Below are 17,540 nucleotides of genomic sequence, written 5' to 3'. Positions count from 1 at the left end.
AGTCATGTTGTGTAACTCAGTGCATGCATGCAATTACCCTGAATAAGGTGTATTGAAAATATATTGGGTGTTTGTGGTATAAAAGTATTTTGCTATATCAGTTAGGAACTTTTCTTTCTAGTATGATTTTTTTTCTCTTTCCTTAGGACTGGCCAATCATTGCATCCAAGATTGATATTATTATTATTATTATTATTATTATTATTACAGTACAAGATTATATTTTTTATGGTAGATTTGTTGACAAGGTCCTTTCAATGTGTCAAATATTATCTACAGATAAACTGACTACCAAAGTATATTTCAGTTAACTACTTACATGGTGGCGTGCAAATGTGTGCTCCAGTGAATTAGACGCAGACAGGGGCGCAGATTTCCTTTCAACACTGGGGGAAAGATTTGAGCATCAAGCACTTACTTTCCTGCATTTGTTCAGACAGTCCACCAGACTTCAGTTAAGAGCTAAAAAAATATTGCTTTAATAGAATAAAACTATAAAAGTGCCAAAATAGTAGGAGATTCAGTTATTTAGTGTTGTATGACTATAAATATTAAGAAACCAATCACCAAGACTGGTCTGTAATGTCGGCGTAAAGACAAATTTTAAAGAAAAAATGAGACATTTTGGGAAATGGCCTAGCTTAATATTTTTTCACTTTTTACACTTCGGTTATTGTATGACTTAATCTAATTATTGAGCTTTAGGGGTGACGTTAGTAAGCCGGCTGCAAGTGTTATGTCGACATGTTCCTTTATATGCTACCCCTGATATCTTAAATAAAGATAAAAAAGTATCAAAATGTGCTCCCTGTAGTCTTACAGTACACTTCCCCGTTTGTTATAAAAAATACAAATATAGATGTCACAACACTGACACAAACACATGAGACACCGGTGCCATGTCGATAAATGCTTTGTGGGTTTTTGTTTTTTAATATTAACGGGGCAACGCATATTTTGATACTCTATTACAATATTTTACCTTTGTCAGGGGTAGCCTATTTTGACAGAACACATCCCCTATCACATAATGCTCCCACTACATAGTTGTTTTATTTTGCACCACTACTACTGTAAGACTATGGGGGGCTTATTTTCATACTCTATGTCTTCATTTAAGATTTCAGGGGTAGCGTATTTTGACAGACCAAATCTATTAGATCTCCTGGGGAATGACGTATTTCCAAAATTGTATTTTCCTTTGAAAAATCCAACTGATTTAATAATTACCAGTATTTCCCTACAGAGAAATCTTGTCACTGTCCGGGTTTGTTTTTAATTCACTGGAGTTGTGGGAAACATTTTTGTATGGATGCTTGCCAAATGTAATGGATGTAGATATAGATGATATAGACAGCATACACACAAAGACATACTTGTATCCAATTTCAGTAATGGGAAAGTGTTTTTCATTCAGAACTGTTCATAACTCTTCCTTGATACTGTACCTAGTCTTATGGTAAAGCCGTAGTGTGTTCTTTTCAGTTCTGTGGGAGTGTGTATGTGTGTACATGTGCACTTGTAACTGCTGGGGGCGGGGGTGGGAGGGGGCTAAGTGTAAATAAATCAAATACAGTTAGTGTGGAGGTGTTTTTTGTGTCAGTGTAAGTTAAATATTCTAAAATTAAAAAACAAACCTGTATTATTCTCTATTGTGTTTCATGGTACATTAAAAAAAAAGAGGAAAAAGTAGTTTTATCTTACATTTCAAATGCTTATATCTCTATGGCTTCTGGCGATACCCGTTCCATTTTATAGATTTGTCAGCACAAAATGCAATAAACCAATACCATTTTATTACAGCAATTGTGTCTTGAGTTTTTAATCACCTTTTGAGTTGACAATGGAAAATGTTAAAAAATAAAAAAGACACTCAAAAACTATAATGCATGACATCATGGTTGGAAAGGAAGTCATCATAAACTAAAACATACTGTACTTCACACTGGCAACTTTGCCTCATAGCTTAACTCACATGTAAGAAGAAACAAAAATACAGACCACTAGGTAGTCTGGACAAGTCATAAAATTGAATCAACACAATACTCAAAAAAAATATATTTACTAACTTAAAGCGTTTACAAAACAGCCAACCAACCGTACAATCTACCTACACACAAATGGTAAATTCACTGCACAGGGAATTGATGTGGTGTCTACTGGTTTCGAAGGAATCCTCACATTAGGAGGAGGTATTAATTCTCTACAACCCATCAGTAATGTCGGGGGTACATGGACATAGGTGGGACCTGGCCCATGCTGGGTGAAGGCCTGGGGGGTTGCTGCTGAGAGGAGTCAGGGCCCACCAGGTGGTTGATAGACGGCCCACTCTGAATGAGGGTGTCTAGCGCTTTCTGTACACTCGGGTTGTCAAAATTGATACCTGAAGCAGTGTTGGGGGGTCTTTGACCAACTGGTGGGACTTGCATGCGGCCCGGTGGGGTGCCATAACCCTGGGATGCACCTGGAGAGGGGCCAGTCATGGGCGGGCGAGCTTGGTTCTGGGAAAGGGGGGGGGCAAGGGAGCTGTAGGACTGCGATTGGGAGACGGAGGGCGGGCCACCAGCAGCTCCTGACACCCCACTACCGCTGTTAAACAGGCTGAGGATTTTAGCCTGCAGCTCCTGCTGATGGCTGGGGTTAGCTGAGGCGCTTGAACCCGCTGATAGACTGAGGTGGCTGGACTGTGGGGTTGTGAGAGTAGAAAGGGATGGAGGAGGCAGTCCTGTGGCGGAGGGTTGAACGTCATGATGCGCTACAGCAGGAGTTGAAGCTGCAAAGTGAAATGTTTAGTTAGAATTTGCTGCTCTGCAAAGGACAATACTCAACCCTCAAAGCTCCTGTTTTTCAACAGAGAAAATCAGAGCAATACTTCTAATTTACAATAGGAGAACATTTTGAAAGTCTATGTAAATGGAACAATAATCCCTGTTGAATAATGTAAGTTTGTTTGCTATAATTGATCCTCACCATACTAGTCAAGAAAAAAATTTTTTTTTTTAAACAATTCCAAGACAGAGATGTGGAACAAAATCCAGACTTCTTTCTGTATAAAAATACATTGTGAGGTTGAGCTGAAGTAAACAAGGTTTCACCAATCTGAGGAGGAAATAAAGTGGGTATCGTCCAAATGTAGGGTCTTGTTTCCGCAGACTGTTTCCTTGCTGAGCTGCATTGGATGACTGGTGACAATGTGGAAAAAGACCGCATCTTTGGAAAATACCCACTTTATCTGTCTACCTCATGCTGCCGAAGCCTTATACCTTCAACTTTCAAATGCATTTTGCACAGAATGATAACTGAATATTTTTGTCCTCAATAACAGAAATAACTTCCGAGAAGGACCCATTTAGAGTCAGTGTGGACAGGATGAATGATTACAGCTACCTATTTCTCTTTCTCATGCAAGTATTGTTTTAAAAAAAGATACTTTAAAAAAATCAAACTGATCCTTTAAAATCTGACGCTTTTTCGCCTTACCTGAAAGAGGGTCTGCAGTGCTTCGTAGGAGCCGAGCTCTTTTGTCCTTCAGGTAGGCAGCAAGACACTCTATTTCCTCTGGGGTTACAAATCTACCCGGAAATCACAGAGAAAAACCAAAGGCAGATGTAAAACATGGAAACTGCAATTAAGGTCTCATAGAAACATCGATTATCCACAGCTCCAACATTTTATTAATACATTTTTCATTCAAGACATTACATAATTCTTTTTGTCTCAAGATATTAAACCAGATACCTGTTTTCAGACAGCAGTGTGATGGTGGTGAGCGCAGAAATGGGGTGGCATTCTCTGTCAGGCTCCCTCAATAACACATCGTCTGCCATCTTGGCAGCCTTTCTGACAATTTCCTCACGTTCTTTTTCACGGTTTTCAACTTTGTAGGCGTCAAAATTGTGGGCAACCAGCATCATGGCGTCCTGCATTGGCATGTTTCGATGCTCTACAGCGATTAAGACACAACACATTTTAGAAGGTTGTAACTTCAACAAAAAGAGAAACCTTTGAAAGAATGTGCTATTTGCGGTTGGAGGGACCAAACTGACCCCACCAACCAGCAGATACATACTGTCATCTTGCATTACCTTGGGGTGTGCCGAACAAGAGGTTGACTGTGCAGGACCGATGGACCTGGTGCTGCTGAGTAATGATGATGGCGAAGGGAGTGCGGGCTCGACCTACATCCTCCAGTGCCTGGGTTAGTGACACTTCAGTGTTGAGAAAGATAAGATCCACCACCATGCCCAAATCCCGAACTTTCCGCCCGACTGTCTCAGCATACTCCCTACAGTTGTTTTTCAAGCACAAGGACACACGGGCAGACACAAAAACAGGAGCAACATGAAATGAAAACATGCGATATAATGGTGGAAAATAAACAGAGTGGTTACTGGTCCAAGATCTGCGTTTGCCATAAAGAACATAGTGTGGACATACTTCTGTGCCTTGTTGACGACAATCACAGAGCAGTCTACAGGACGGTCTATGTCGTAACGCCGCTGGAGTTCTTCATAGTACTGTCGATACAATTCATTACGACGACGCTCTTCTGGTCGAGCACGATCATTTAATGCTGAGGAGAGGTTGGTGGAGACTGGAAAGTCAGACATTTTCAGGAGTTGAATACAATTTTAAACAGACTTTAAAAAACACTCCTAATGAAGCATCAGTCACATAATTCTTGGTTCAACTCTGACACTAATTTCTGCAGTTGTAGAGAAAATCGAGTACACTGTCGTTTTTGAGACTGAAATACATAGTTAAAATAATGTGGTTAACCTGGATCTCCTGTTGCGTCTGCTGTCTAGTGATGGTCAACTAAGCTAGTCGACAAAATGCATTAAAAATGATACCCAGAGTTTCGGAAATCACTTTTGGGATGTTGGAAAAAGAAACTTCTGAAAAGAATATGGCCTGTACACTGTACCACACTTACCCTCCGGCTCACGGCGTCCATTCCAGGGATCTCTGAAAGGATCCCTGAAGGGTTCATCCTTCCTCCGGTAATAGTCCTCTGTAACACTGCCAGTGTGGAAGTATCGGTTGTAGTCATCTCTGCTGTACGGAAACATTTCAGGGTCAGAGGAAAATGTAACCACGGAACTCTGGAATTCCAACTAATGGGTTAAGTATCAGTAGTCACCTGTGTGCAGGATCCCGCGACTCTGGAGCTCTGGGGTCTTTGTCTCTGGTCTCCGAGCTGCGATACCGAAAATCACCGTCTCGAGAGTGGCCACTCGGCCTCGACTCTCTACCTGGATCCCTACCATCACGGCTGTCACGTGACTCACGTCCATCGCGGCTCTCCCGAGATTCGCGTCCAAAAACAGGTGAGCGTGACCGAGGCCGGGGCTCTTTGCTTTCCCCATAACTGCTATACGGGGCCCTGAGAGAAAATATATCAATTAGTGCAAGGACGGTCAGAGATAAGTGTCTTTTCAACAACCATTTTTTGAAAATGTCCAGAGATCCGTGTACGCAACATCGATTTGACGACCATTTGAGGTTCATTGACCGTAATCCAGCTCGAGAAATACACAGGTAGCTTGGCTGTTTAACCTTTTTGATCAAGGCAGGTTATTTTGCACATTTAGCGCAATTTGCTTGTGACGGTAACCATTTTGTTCTTCGGTAAGCCACATTCTCATACTGCAATTGGACACAGTGTTTAAAATGCTCATTTGCTTGAAATTCTCAGGAAAATTAGAACTAAAGTAGAACAGTACAGATCTAGTACGTTATTAATTTAATATATTTGTAGAAGAAAAATTGAACTCTCTACATATTATGTTGCCCGAAAGCATTTCTAAACCACACCAAGAACGCCACGCCCACACATTGCAGTGAAAACTCGAAAGTTTTCAGTATCGTTCGGTCACACATGTCTTTAGATGATCCTGACTGATTTTGAAGTTGATCGGGTTAAATCTGTAGGAGAAGTTTGTTAAAGTATGAAACGTGCAAATCTCCAAAATGTGCGGGGGGGGAAAACACAAAAAAACAAACAAATCGCCACTAAATTCAACATGGCTGATTTCCTGTTGAGTTTACGAAATACCTCCTATGAAATACGTTTCCAACAAGTTTGAATTTTGTGTGACGTTTGGTGAATTTTGAATATGACAAAGCTTCCAATAAGGCAATTCATTTGGTGAAAAGGAGGAGAAAAGTCATAATTCCTTCAAGTTCAATAGGTCCCTCTCCGACGACTTTGTCGGTGCTCGGGCCCTATATACCAAAATGTATTTCTAAAAAAGAAAAAAGGCACGTAAGACAAGAATCTTTGAGACAAAGACACTTTAAATTACATTCATGTGTCTATTTTATTTATTTCAACACTTGGAAAATTTTAATTTAGGATGCAACATCAACTGTCCATGAACCATCACAGGCCATATCTAACCGTACGGAAGCTTCCCATTAAGCGGACTTCACCACTGGTGGAAATGACAGTTGACGAACAAGTTATACGCTTTCGCTCTTTTGTATACACCTCAGAGGTGATGGTAGTTCTTTATACCCATTTCGCGTTACTTTACCTTCGTGGAGGGCTCTGCTGGGATTGAAGTTTAGCTTGCCGTCGCTCCACTGCCATATTTACATCTGAAAATAAATCAATCCAAACGTTGAACATAACAGTGACATGTAAATCAGCTCATGTTTTCACGCAGAATGGAGTGGCCGCGTCAATACGACCTCGATCCAAATAAATTTGAGCTCCAATTTCCATGCTTGAAAGTCCAAACTGGACGAGTCGAAATGCAGCAAGTCATGTTGCCAAATCTGTCGAACAGAGTTTAATGCGAAGAAATGAATGGAGTTATTTTCCCTTAAAAAATGGCTAACCTCTAGCCAAGCTTGAATATGCAAATCAGATTTTGAAATTTGTGTACGACTCCACGTTGAAGAAAATTTTGACAGTGTTGGAAATAAAACAAGATTTCACAAATTCAGGTTTTGCCACAATTTAATGATTATTGATGATTAATTATTATTATCTCATCTCATCTTCATCCGCTTATGATTATTTGCTTTGCAACCCATTATACTCGGGGGGTGGAGGTGGTGGACACGGAAAGTACAATGGAACGGTCATTCGAGCCTCCGTAACATGGCGGGCCTACACAGTGAACCGTTTGTGTTTTGAAACATCTTGTAACAATGTTGTAGCTGCCATTTGCATTAAGTAAATGTGTGCTAGATTGAAGTATTAATACCCTTTCCTCTGCAAAACAAATTAACACGTTTTTCAACTTTGTGCCAGGGCTGTAAACTAGCGGTCGCCACTCGCCAAATGAGACTAAAATATTCACCTGGCGATTTAATTTTGGGGGGCTACATGCCACGGGGCGGGTAAATGTTTGTCCCGATGGTCGTGCTCATGCAATAAATTATGCTGATATAGCAAAACATTGTAGTTGCTATAAAATAATAAATTATGACGGTAGCTAACGTTAGCGCTAAAGCGGTGATTTGTTGTGTGTCGCACTGAAGTAGCTCCCCCAGCGTCAATGCTGTAGAAAATAGTTCCCCTCAAAAGCAAAATAGCATACACGTCAAGTCAAGTTTGCGAGGGACTTTGATCCGAGCACAGCTATAATGTGGCACAGGAGCTCATTTAGAAACAGGCGGCCTGACAAGTCAGCCGGCATACTTTAGAGCGCACTCACACTGTCCATCCGTACCGTGCCCAAACAGGTTCCACGGGTAAAGTCTAGTTCGTTTGACCAGTGTGAGTGCAACCGCACCACACCTAGCTGCGGCCAGCTTGCCGGCTACGGGCCGTTTGGGAGAGGTGGGCTTTTGTAAAGCACGTTTGCACATGCACGAGCGTGTGCACATTTTATGTGCACCTGTTCGGACATAGAAAAAAAAAAGACAGACCATGCGCGGACATTTAAAACAATGGCGCCGAAAGGTTCACGTTGGTGTGATGCGGAGGTGGAGTGTTTACTGCAGATTTGGTCAGATGAAAATATTCAAAAACAGTCGACAAGACGCACAAAAACTCTAAGGTCTATGGAAAGATTTGTAAACAAAGAGACGCATCGCGATGACGTCAATCAATGCGTGTGACGTGTTATGGCGTGATGACGTATGGACAGGCAAGAAGCATTCTCGCGAGGCCCAGGTAGTGTGAGTACAAATGGCCCTGGCCCGCGGGGGGGGGGGGGGGGGGGGGGGGACATGTACCCCAAAGCCCGGGGCATGGTACGGACAAACAGTGTGGGTGCGCCCTAAGTCAGTGGCTGAGAGGCTTGCTCCGATTGTCAGCTACGTTCACCGGCAGTGACACTCACACCATGTAACTCTAGTGCCAACTACTGCAGCTCGGTTAGCAAAGTGCGACTGACCGCTGTATTTCCAGCGGCAAAAATGTGCCAGTGGAGTGTGATAAAGTGAAAACACAGTGAGAGGGTCAAAGTCCCGAGACTTTAACACAGACAACACCCAAAAACAAGTCCACGGTTATTTTAATGTCCACAGTGCCGTGGATACACATATCCTGATTGCCAGGTGGCCGTGTAGCCCCACCCTAAAGCATTCGCTGCGTTATGATCTATTTTTACTCTAAATGGGATCATTATTTACTAAATGAATGGCATTCTGTATTGAAGACTTGAAATTAGAGATTGAGACCATAAACTGTATGAATGAAAGTTTACAGCACACACTCCGACCCGGAAGAATGTATGTCTACTTATTTTTTATACAGTCTATGGTCATTACACATAACATGTCCACTATGAATTTGAGACTCTGTGTACGTATACTGTAAAAGTCCAGCAGACCCCATTACAGTATTAACGCAGAGCTCACGTCAAATGAAAGGGGAAACATCTGTATGGATGGTGGTGCAAAGAGGCTGTCTGCTGAAGACAGTGATGAGGAGTTCTGATTAGAGATGCACACTGGATCTGATTGGTCCCATCCGGAGTTCTGATGAGTAATGAATGAATGTTAACATTGTTTTGCAATGTTAAATTTTTCAATTTGCAAGCGGCGATGACTAGCCCTTGCGGCTGGGCCTTTACGCGACTGCAGGATGCTGCGCGAAGGGTTTGTTAAAAGACATGTGAAAACACATGACTTCTTGTCGCCAGCAGGGGGTGTTATGACTGTCAACATTAAGGTGTGGTTATGTTCAAGGCGGGACTCTTATGAATCATGAGAAATGTGGTGCAGATTGGAAAATGTATGCTGAAGTTACAGCTACTTCCTGTTTGAAGGCAAAAGGTCAAACTTGGACGTCATGCCACAGCAACACAGAGCCAAAAAAGGAAAAAGTGCAGAGTATCATTTGATCAGACATGTCTTTAGATGATACTGGCTGATTTTGAAGTCGATCGTGTTAAATGCCTAGGAGGAGTTTGTTAAAGTATGACACGTGTACAAGTGGAAAACCAACCATAAAATTCAAAATGACCGACTTCCTGTTGAGCTTAGCATATCGCAAGCCAAGAGGAGTTTTTGTACGCCTGGCCGAGTTATGTGCCTACCGGTTTTCAGAATTTTAGGTCACTCCTGGTGAAGGGGCTGTAATTTAGTGTTTGCCAATAGGGGGCGCTCTCACTGTGAGTCAATATTGAGATGGAGATGTGTTCAGGCAGGGACTCTTGTCATGTATAGGAAATGTAGTGAAAAATGGACAATGTATGCTCAGATACGAACAACTAACCCTTGTTTGGCGACAGGGCTGAATTTGGCGCCACGTCCACACGGTGCAGTGAGACGCAAACGCCAAGTATCTTTTGGTCACATGTCTTAAGAGGGTTCTAACCAATTTTGACGTCAATCGTGTTAAATCTCAAGGAGGAGTGTGGTAAAGTATAAAGACATGTAAAAACATGTGACTTCTTGTCGACAGCAGAGGGCGCTATGACTGTGCGTCAATATTAAGATGGGGTTGTATTCAGGACGGGACTCTTATGAATCATGAGCAATTTGGTGCAGATTGGACAATGCCTGCTCAAGTTACAGCTACTTCCTGTTTGAAGGCGAAAAGCCAAACTTGGGTGCAATGTGACGGCGACATGAAGCAAAAAAAAAAGGAAAAGGGCCGTGTATCGTTTGGTCACACATGTCTTTGAATGATAATGGCCGATTTTGAAGTTGATCGGGTTAAATCGGTAGGAGAAGAAACTCAACATGGCCGACTTCCTGTTGAGTTTATGGTATACCTCCAATGAAATACGTAAATTTCCAACAAGCTTAAATTTTGTGTGACGTTTGGTGAGTTTTTGAATATGACAAAGCTTCCAATAAGGCAATTCATTTGGTGAAAAGGAGTAGTAGGAGGAGAAAATTTATAATTCCTTCAAGCTCAATAGGTCCCTCTCCGACAACTGTCGGTGCTCAGGCCCTAAATACTAAAATGTATTTCTAAATAATACCGTGGCCTCTGTTCTAAGCATGTATTGCTATGTAATACTGTTATCTCAATGAAAAGTACTGAAACAAATACAGTAAATGTAACAAAAAGAGGCAATTTATTATATGGCCGGTAAAGAATTTACTTGGCCAAAGGATTCTTTCATCCACCGATCCCCTTGGCAGGTGAGCCAAAGAGTTAGTTTAAAGCCCTGGTTGTATTTTAGTAAAATTATTTCTAATTGATGTAGGTCCAGGCTTATGAAGCTCAGAGACTTGCAATATAAACATCAGTTTGCTGTGGGTGTCTATGTCTGTTTTTCCCGGGCGGATGCACTAGTACGCCTTTAGGATGGAAGCTGGAATTAGGGACGTGTACCAACTTTGATGGATTGCAACTTTAGATGGGGGGCAAGCATAGAGCTCCACTTTTATCATCATGTTCATGGGTAACTGGATGCAACATACCACATCATTAAAACAGCATTTAAAGACCAGTTCGTTTTAGGCATTAAACTTAGGTCGACTGATAGTGGATTTTTAAAGGCCGGTAATAACGATCGTTTGGAGCAGGAAAAAAGCCGATAGCCGACTAATTAACAATCTAACAGCTGTATGTTATGTGATTAATATAGAATTATTATATAATATTCATATATTTAATACATGGATGATTTAGTTGCAGTTATATATAATACAGTGTGGGGGGGTTAAGTGATCCACAAAATAACCGTAGTGGAGGGATTTGAATTGTGATTATGTTAGGATTTTACCTTAATCTTTTATCTTAGCCACACTCTTAATGGGTCTGTACTTTATCACTACTAAAGCAGTTTATGGCGCTGTGGAAAAAAACTGAAGCCATTCGCCACTATCAGGGCCAAGTGGCGGCAATTCCGATAGTTTGTAAAACGTCCTATTGGCGCAGATTAATCGGCCAAAGCGATTAATAGGTTGACCTCTAGTTAAATTAACTAAATGAGAGAAGGAACCATTTGTTGTGGTTAATCCTTACAAACCCATCAAATCCCCAGAACAGATAATCTTCAGGATAAACATTTTCATTGCCAAAAAAAAAAAAAAACCTTTCAGTAACTTGGTTGCTCGCTGTATACTTATAAAAAACGAATGATCCTCTTTGGCCAGACAATCATACCCATTGCAGTCAAGGCTTACCTATTTTATAACCTTTATATATTCGCCCCTTATGGCCTGCCTTTGCAGCTTCGGCTTCCTCAATGCGTTCAAATTGTACAAATCCAAACCCACGAAACATGGACACGCCTGGAAAAGGAGAATTTTTAAGTGGTAAAGACTTAGGAACACTTTAAAAACCTAACAGTAGGGACATTATTACAAATTTGACATGCTTGCATTTCATTTAAAAAAAAAATAATGCTACTAGACATGATTCAAATTATGGTCATGTATTAAGCGTATTGTTTGTATTGTGCATTACTAACCGACTATCTTCCCATATGTGCTGAACAGCTCTTCCAAATCCTTCTTTTCCATGTCAGAGGTCGGCAAATTCCCAACAAAAATGCGTCTCTCCAGTTCTCTAGGATCATTACTGCTGCAGGAGCGTGAAAATCTTGATGCCGATGTGCTGCGGCTTCTTCGGCGAGACATGACTCGATCCAAATGATTTGCTGGTTTCTTTCTTCGTGCGTCTCAAATGCTTGAAAAAAGTTTGGCTGTCTTTAAATTGTTGCCCACAATCCTGAAACATGTCAGTGAGTTAAGAGATCAAATTCCTTGGAAAGATGAAAAAGCAGAGCAAAAGTTGCAGAAATCGAAATCATATGAAAGTTCGGATAATTGAAACGCTGTGGCAAATTCATTTTCAAATGCAGCAAATATTCAAATTCGAAACAAATCGTGCAGGTAACCAAAAGTCCCAAATTCTTCTGAAACCTTGAGTAAAAAAAAAAAAAAAAACTTGGAACGCGTCGTGCATTCTGCGCCGCAGGTTTAACGCTGAAATGGAGCTTTGTGTACGCGTGAGCTACTTGAATTATGACACAGCAAAGGACAACGATGGGAAGTAAGTGTAAGATTAATCCAGAGCATATTCAACGAAAAATATAAATTCGCCACGCAAATCCAGTGATGCAAAATAACAGTGTTCCGGTTTTCCATCGTGTAGGGATGTAAAAAGCCTTGCATAACTGGTCCACAAGGTCTTTTGCTTGACACGGATGTATTTTTGTGTAGTACCACAGACGAGCCATCACCGTTAAAGAATGGCTTTAAGCCGATAGTGAAAACACGCATTTCACTGTATGCGACACAAAGCTGTGAACACTAGACACAAAACAAAATTGTGACATTATCCTGCAATTGTGAGAGAAAGTGGAGCAAAAGGCACAGATACCCTGAAAGAATCAACTGTGCAGCTTGATGAACCATTATGAGACTCTGCCTCCACAACTCAAAAACTGGACTCGCCGCATCCTATTTTACAATCCCAGAGCCAGACATAAACAACGTTTAACAACACAAGATTTGGGTCACATCACTCTGTGTCCCTCTGTAAAATTATTAGGCAGTGCACCGATAAGTTAAAATTACCCTCATTAGGTCTGTATGATTTAATGAAATAGCAGTACAGACAATTCTGTGTTCAAGTGTTTCCTACAAATTGGAATGCAGCATTTGTTTAAATCCTCTCTTCTCTTGAAATGGTGAAAATATCTTGAGGAAAAGTTGCATTGAAGAAATGAAATCACCTTGAAAGTGCCAAAATATGAAAGTTTTCTTGTTTCCAAAAGGAACCAATGATCTCAAGTCTTCTGAATAAGTAGATGTTTTGCGCTGCACACATGGCACATGGTTTCAGCAAAGGAAAATCTCTAGACTTTTTAATTCCCAATACACATACATTACAAACAGACATTAGAAAGTAGGGCTGTACCGAATAGTTCGAAGCTTCAATCACAACACTGACATTCGAATTCTGACGTCATTCAAAGCTTTTTTCTAAAACCTCAAAGAAAAAAAATTATACTAGGTACAGCCCTTTTTGAAAGTGAAGGCATTTGTATTCAAATTACCTTTAAGGTTGGATTTAATTTACATAATGCTTTTTAGGGAGCATCCCTTTACATACCCTAATTTGAACCTGGATGCCCTGGATTCTTTGTCCACAGAATTTAAAAAACCCCCAAGTGTCTGAAAGGAAGAGAAAATATAAATTAATAAGGAGTTACTCAGTTAAGAAAACAAATCACTTAAAATGCTCTTAGATGTCTGTAGTAGCTTGACACTACGCTGGTTACGGTGTCCTAAAGGAAAGACTGATCAGATGGAATGCAAGTCCACTGTGTTCACTTAACGCCATGTATCATCAGAAAGTTAGTATTCATAAAAAAAAACTCCAAACAAGGTTAATATATTAACTTTTAATTCTCAAAACAAGCTTCTTCCTGGCACAATTGATAGACCGCCAGTAATAAAATTATTGTTAATGGAAATCCTCATTTTCTTTTGTATATGGGCATGCGCAATTAATGGATGAGTAGTTATACTGCGTACACCGATGTCCTAGGAAAATTTCTTATCTAGATCGACAGTGTTAATTTCATACATTCATTCATACACTGAGCTGGTCTGAGAAAGAAGGGATACAATGCATAAAGGGGTAGACCGATTTCTGCTATTTTAAAATAATCGGCCAACACATGAGCAGGTTAAGCCGGTTATCATGCAGGTGCAACTGCTTCATTTAGACAAGGCTCATCACATGTGTTTGCAAACGTAGAGCCTGTAATATGCATAAACAAAGTTGTTGATTTTTAAATAAATTAGATTGTGGCCATTTGCCTTGTGACATTGAAAAAAACAAACATGCTTCGGGGCAGTTTTGGGAAGATGCGTAAAACATTTTGAGCCCTGGACTATTACTACTATTGACTATCATGTAGCTAAGGCCACTATTGAGAATGAGCAGACCTGACAATTTGGGAGGGGTCTGAACACGTCCCCCGTGTTGGAATCCCACGCTATCGCTTGCCAGGGCAACACTGCACCAGAGAGGTGAGTACATACAGAGTTTTGATCACAAAGAGACAGAATCACTGCATTTAACCTGAGATATGACGAGACAACTTTGAAGAGATGGAGAAGAATAAGGCAAAAGAAAAGGCTTCTTATAGGGACCGATTTACAACCAGCGCTGAACAGAGAGATTTAGTGAAGCTGGCAGATAGACGGCGTTGACCCACACGAGCATGCTGACATGTTTTGCAGCTTGTCATGCTTATTAATGTAAAGTTGTAATTGGATTTTAGCCCAGTGGGAGTCTGTTGGGGACTTCGAAGAGTCAAGTCAGTTCTGGCTAGGCTAGGGCCATGAACAGTGTGAGCAGGGGTGAAAGTTTTTATTTCTTGGCGCTACTATCATATTGAAATATAGTGCGCACACCGAAAACTACACTTATTTATTAAAGTCTACTAATCAAGCATTCACAAGGACTTCTTACCTTCTAGTACTTTTTAATCACTGTTAGTGTGAAAGTCTCAGACTTTGCAACAAATGTCTGTCAGCGAAAACACTTTGATTACCAGATGTGGTTAAGCCGTACACGCACTGTGTAGCTCGTTGTCTGTCCAGCGAAACACTGCACACATAATAACAGAAGATTGAAACATCAACATTTTTTTTCTGTATGTGTTGATTTATTTGGGAGACTTTGCAACAAACGTCTGTTTACTAAACACTTTGGAAACCAGCTGTGCATGTTGGTGCAGGAGGATTATGCCGTACATGTGCATTATCTCACTCGTTGTCTGTCAAGTGAAACACTGCACTGAAGGTTTCAAACATAATTCTTTAACAGTTCATAGCCAGATAGATGCAATCTATACCGGGGAAAACATGTTGCTTCTGATAATTTGACATTAGCAGGTGTGTTGTCAAAATGGCACACTAAAAAAAGAACATCCAGGCAATCCGCTACGGTGCGTTGGAAACACATGAAAACCATGGCTCTGTTATTTCTTTTGTCATTGTCATCCCATCTAACCTGTAAACCTGGGGGAAACACTGTAGATCACAATGGAATTATAGACTAAATTAGTAACCCTGAAATTGTGGTGGTGTTCTTTTTGTAATAGTTGCTAAAAAAGGCTGAGAAATCTAATTCCTTATTCCCAAAGCAATTTCAGTCATTCAAAAGCATTTCAGTGAAATGCTTTGGCGATAACGATGACCTGGAAAAATGAGAACATTCACAGGCCTAATCCCTTATTAATATTTTGTATCATTTGTTATGGTTAAACTGTTATATTTTATCAAACGTAGAAAAAAATGAAAAATTTGCATTGAATATCGGCCGTCCTGATTTCTAAAGATCGGCACAGGCCACAGAAAACCCATGTCGGTCGACCTCTAGAAAGACGGGACACAATGCATGTAGTGAAACGTTTCAGCTATGCGCGTGCACGCGATGGGGCACGCTGTTCGTGGCGTGTACGCGGAACTCTGTGGCTGCGGTCGCACTGCAAAAGGCGTGAAACATCCACGCCACTGCAGCGGGCTGTGAGCACTGGAAACAGGTAGTGTGGCTTCAGCCGGGCTGTTTTGTGTTTAAATTCAGATTATCACGGCTGCAGCTTTACTCCGCCACACCTCTGTGCGTTAACAGCTCACACATGCGCTAACGATGTAGCAACATGAAGCCGTTAGCTCGCTACTTAACGTTAGCATACCCGTGATCCGAAAACCAAACGGCTTCCCGGTGACATAGTCCAGCTACACGGATGTTTCATGTTTTACAGCACATGTCGTTATATAACAGACAACAGTACAACTCCCCACTCACCTTCGTTGTTGATTTTATCACCGGTTACAGCCTCTCAGCGACGGGGAGAGCTCCTGACGATCTCGCTGGCTTCTTGTAAAGCAGCTGCTTCTTCTTCTGCTTTGCGTTTTTTGGCGGATTGCAACACCAACTGTGAGGTGCCTGCCGCCACCTACTGAGCCGGAGTGTGTAGGACAGGCTCTAGTGGTTGATAGATTTACATTAAATTATCTTATATAATAACAATAATGAGACGAAACAAAGCAGAATAATATATATATATATCTTATTCTGCTTTGGGTGAATATATATATATATATATATATATATATATATATATATATATATATATATATTCACCAACTTTATCCTATAAAACAAACCAGTGTTACCTATAAACTCTATAAACCTGTCTCTGTCTCCCACACCTTATCAAATCCCACTCACGTCCTGCCTCTCTCGCTCTGTCTTTCAACATTGTCCACGATATATTTACTACATTGTATAATTACATGCGATTTCTGTTTTCTAACATACTGTACAAAGATCTGAATGAACTTTTCCCAATAAAAATAACGTCTTATTTAATCCAGTGTGATGGGATCTTAATCTTGATAAAACTACCTCCTCTCTTCTTCTTCTTCTTCTTCCCTTAATACTGTGTGCTCTGACTCTGTTCTGTTTTATATAATAAATGCTGCCCTTACTGTCCTCATCCCACTTCTTCTGACAAAATTCGGATATTTTCTTTTTGATTAGTGCTTTACCTTTGCCTTCAGTGGTATGCCTCATGCTTAAAGCAGTTTTGCCACTTTATCTGCACTTTCATTATCTTTTATTCCCACATTGGCAGGCGCCCAGCAGAATTCCAAAAAATACTATTTTTCTTTTGTTTACGGCTCTTCTTCCTTTTCTTCTTCTTCACACAGCTACTGTTGAACGTAGACGTCGCCCTCTACTGGTATTTTCAAACCATGGACATATGAAGACAGATAAAGATTTATACAGTAGGCCTATGTCTTTGGTTAAAACCAAAACCTACTGCTTCAGGTGAAACTATGTGAACACTCTGTGTCTACATACAGTGGTTTATGCTACAAATATGATGTGCTATCAGTATTTATACAACTATAAGCAGTATCTTATATATCCATAGTCCCTACAAAACCATCATGAAAATGGCATGTACATCTTCAAGTAACTACATAATCATATCAGCACAGTGTGTGTCGTAAATCCAAACAGACATGAATGCCCCAGCTGACGAGGTATTCATGTTGTCCGTCTCTCAAGGTAAATACACCCGTCAGTCCCACATGACGTGAACGCATCGGGGTTGCCAGGTTGGAATATTGACAGCTTCAGT

General features: G+C 40.8%; 1 protein-coding gene across 11 annotated transcripts; it reads right to left on the bottom strand.

Moving 5' to 3' along the window:
- Window positions 1–1,816: 1,816 nt before the first annotated feature.
- ncoa5 (nuclear receptor coactivator 5) lies at window positions 1,817–16,295 on the bottom strand. Of its 11 annotated transcripts, none has more exons than XM_083938591.1 (13): window positions 16,196–16,295; window positions 14,855–14,992; window positions 13,484–13,545; window positions 11,835–12,128; window positions 11,548–11,655; window positions 6,540–6,603; window positions 5,144–5,386; window positions 4,937–5,058; window positions 4,438–4,594; window positions 4,086–4,288; window positions 3,739–3,943; window positions 3,481–3,572; window positions 1,817–2,773 (listed from the first exon to the last, which is right to left on the bottom strand). In XM_083938591.1, the coding sequence occupies exons 4-13, from the start codon at window positions 12,001–12,003 to the stop codon at window positions 2,214–2,216; spliced, it is 1,923 nt and encodes a 640-aa protein (XP_083794717.1). In that variant the 5' UTR covers window positions 12,004–12,128; window positions 13,484–13,545; window positions 14,855–14,992; window positions 16,196–16,295; the 3' UTR covers window positions 1,817–2,213. The 11 variants fall into 11 exon arrangements, with proteins under 11 accessions (XP_083794717.1, XP_083794714.1, XP_083794720.1 ...); XM_083938588.1 differs by having other exon boundaries at window positions 11,835–12,094; XM_083938594.1 differs by having other exon boundaries at window positions 4,086–4,285; window positions 11,835–12,094.
- Window positions 16,296–17,540: the final 1,245 nt, after the last annotated feature.

This window comes from Echiichthys vipera (assembly GCF_963691815.1).
Source record: "Echiichthys vipera genome assembly, chromosome: X".
NCBI lineage: Eukaryota > Metazoa > Chordata > Actinopteri > Perciformes > Trachinidae > Echiichthys > Echiichthys vipera.
This window is presented reverse-complemented; position numbering and strand designations above follow the sequence as displayed.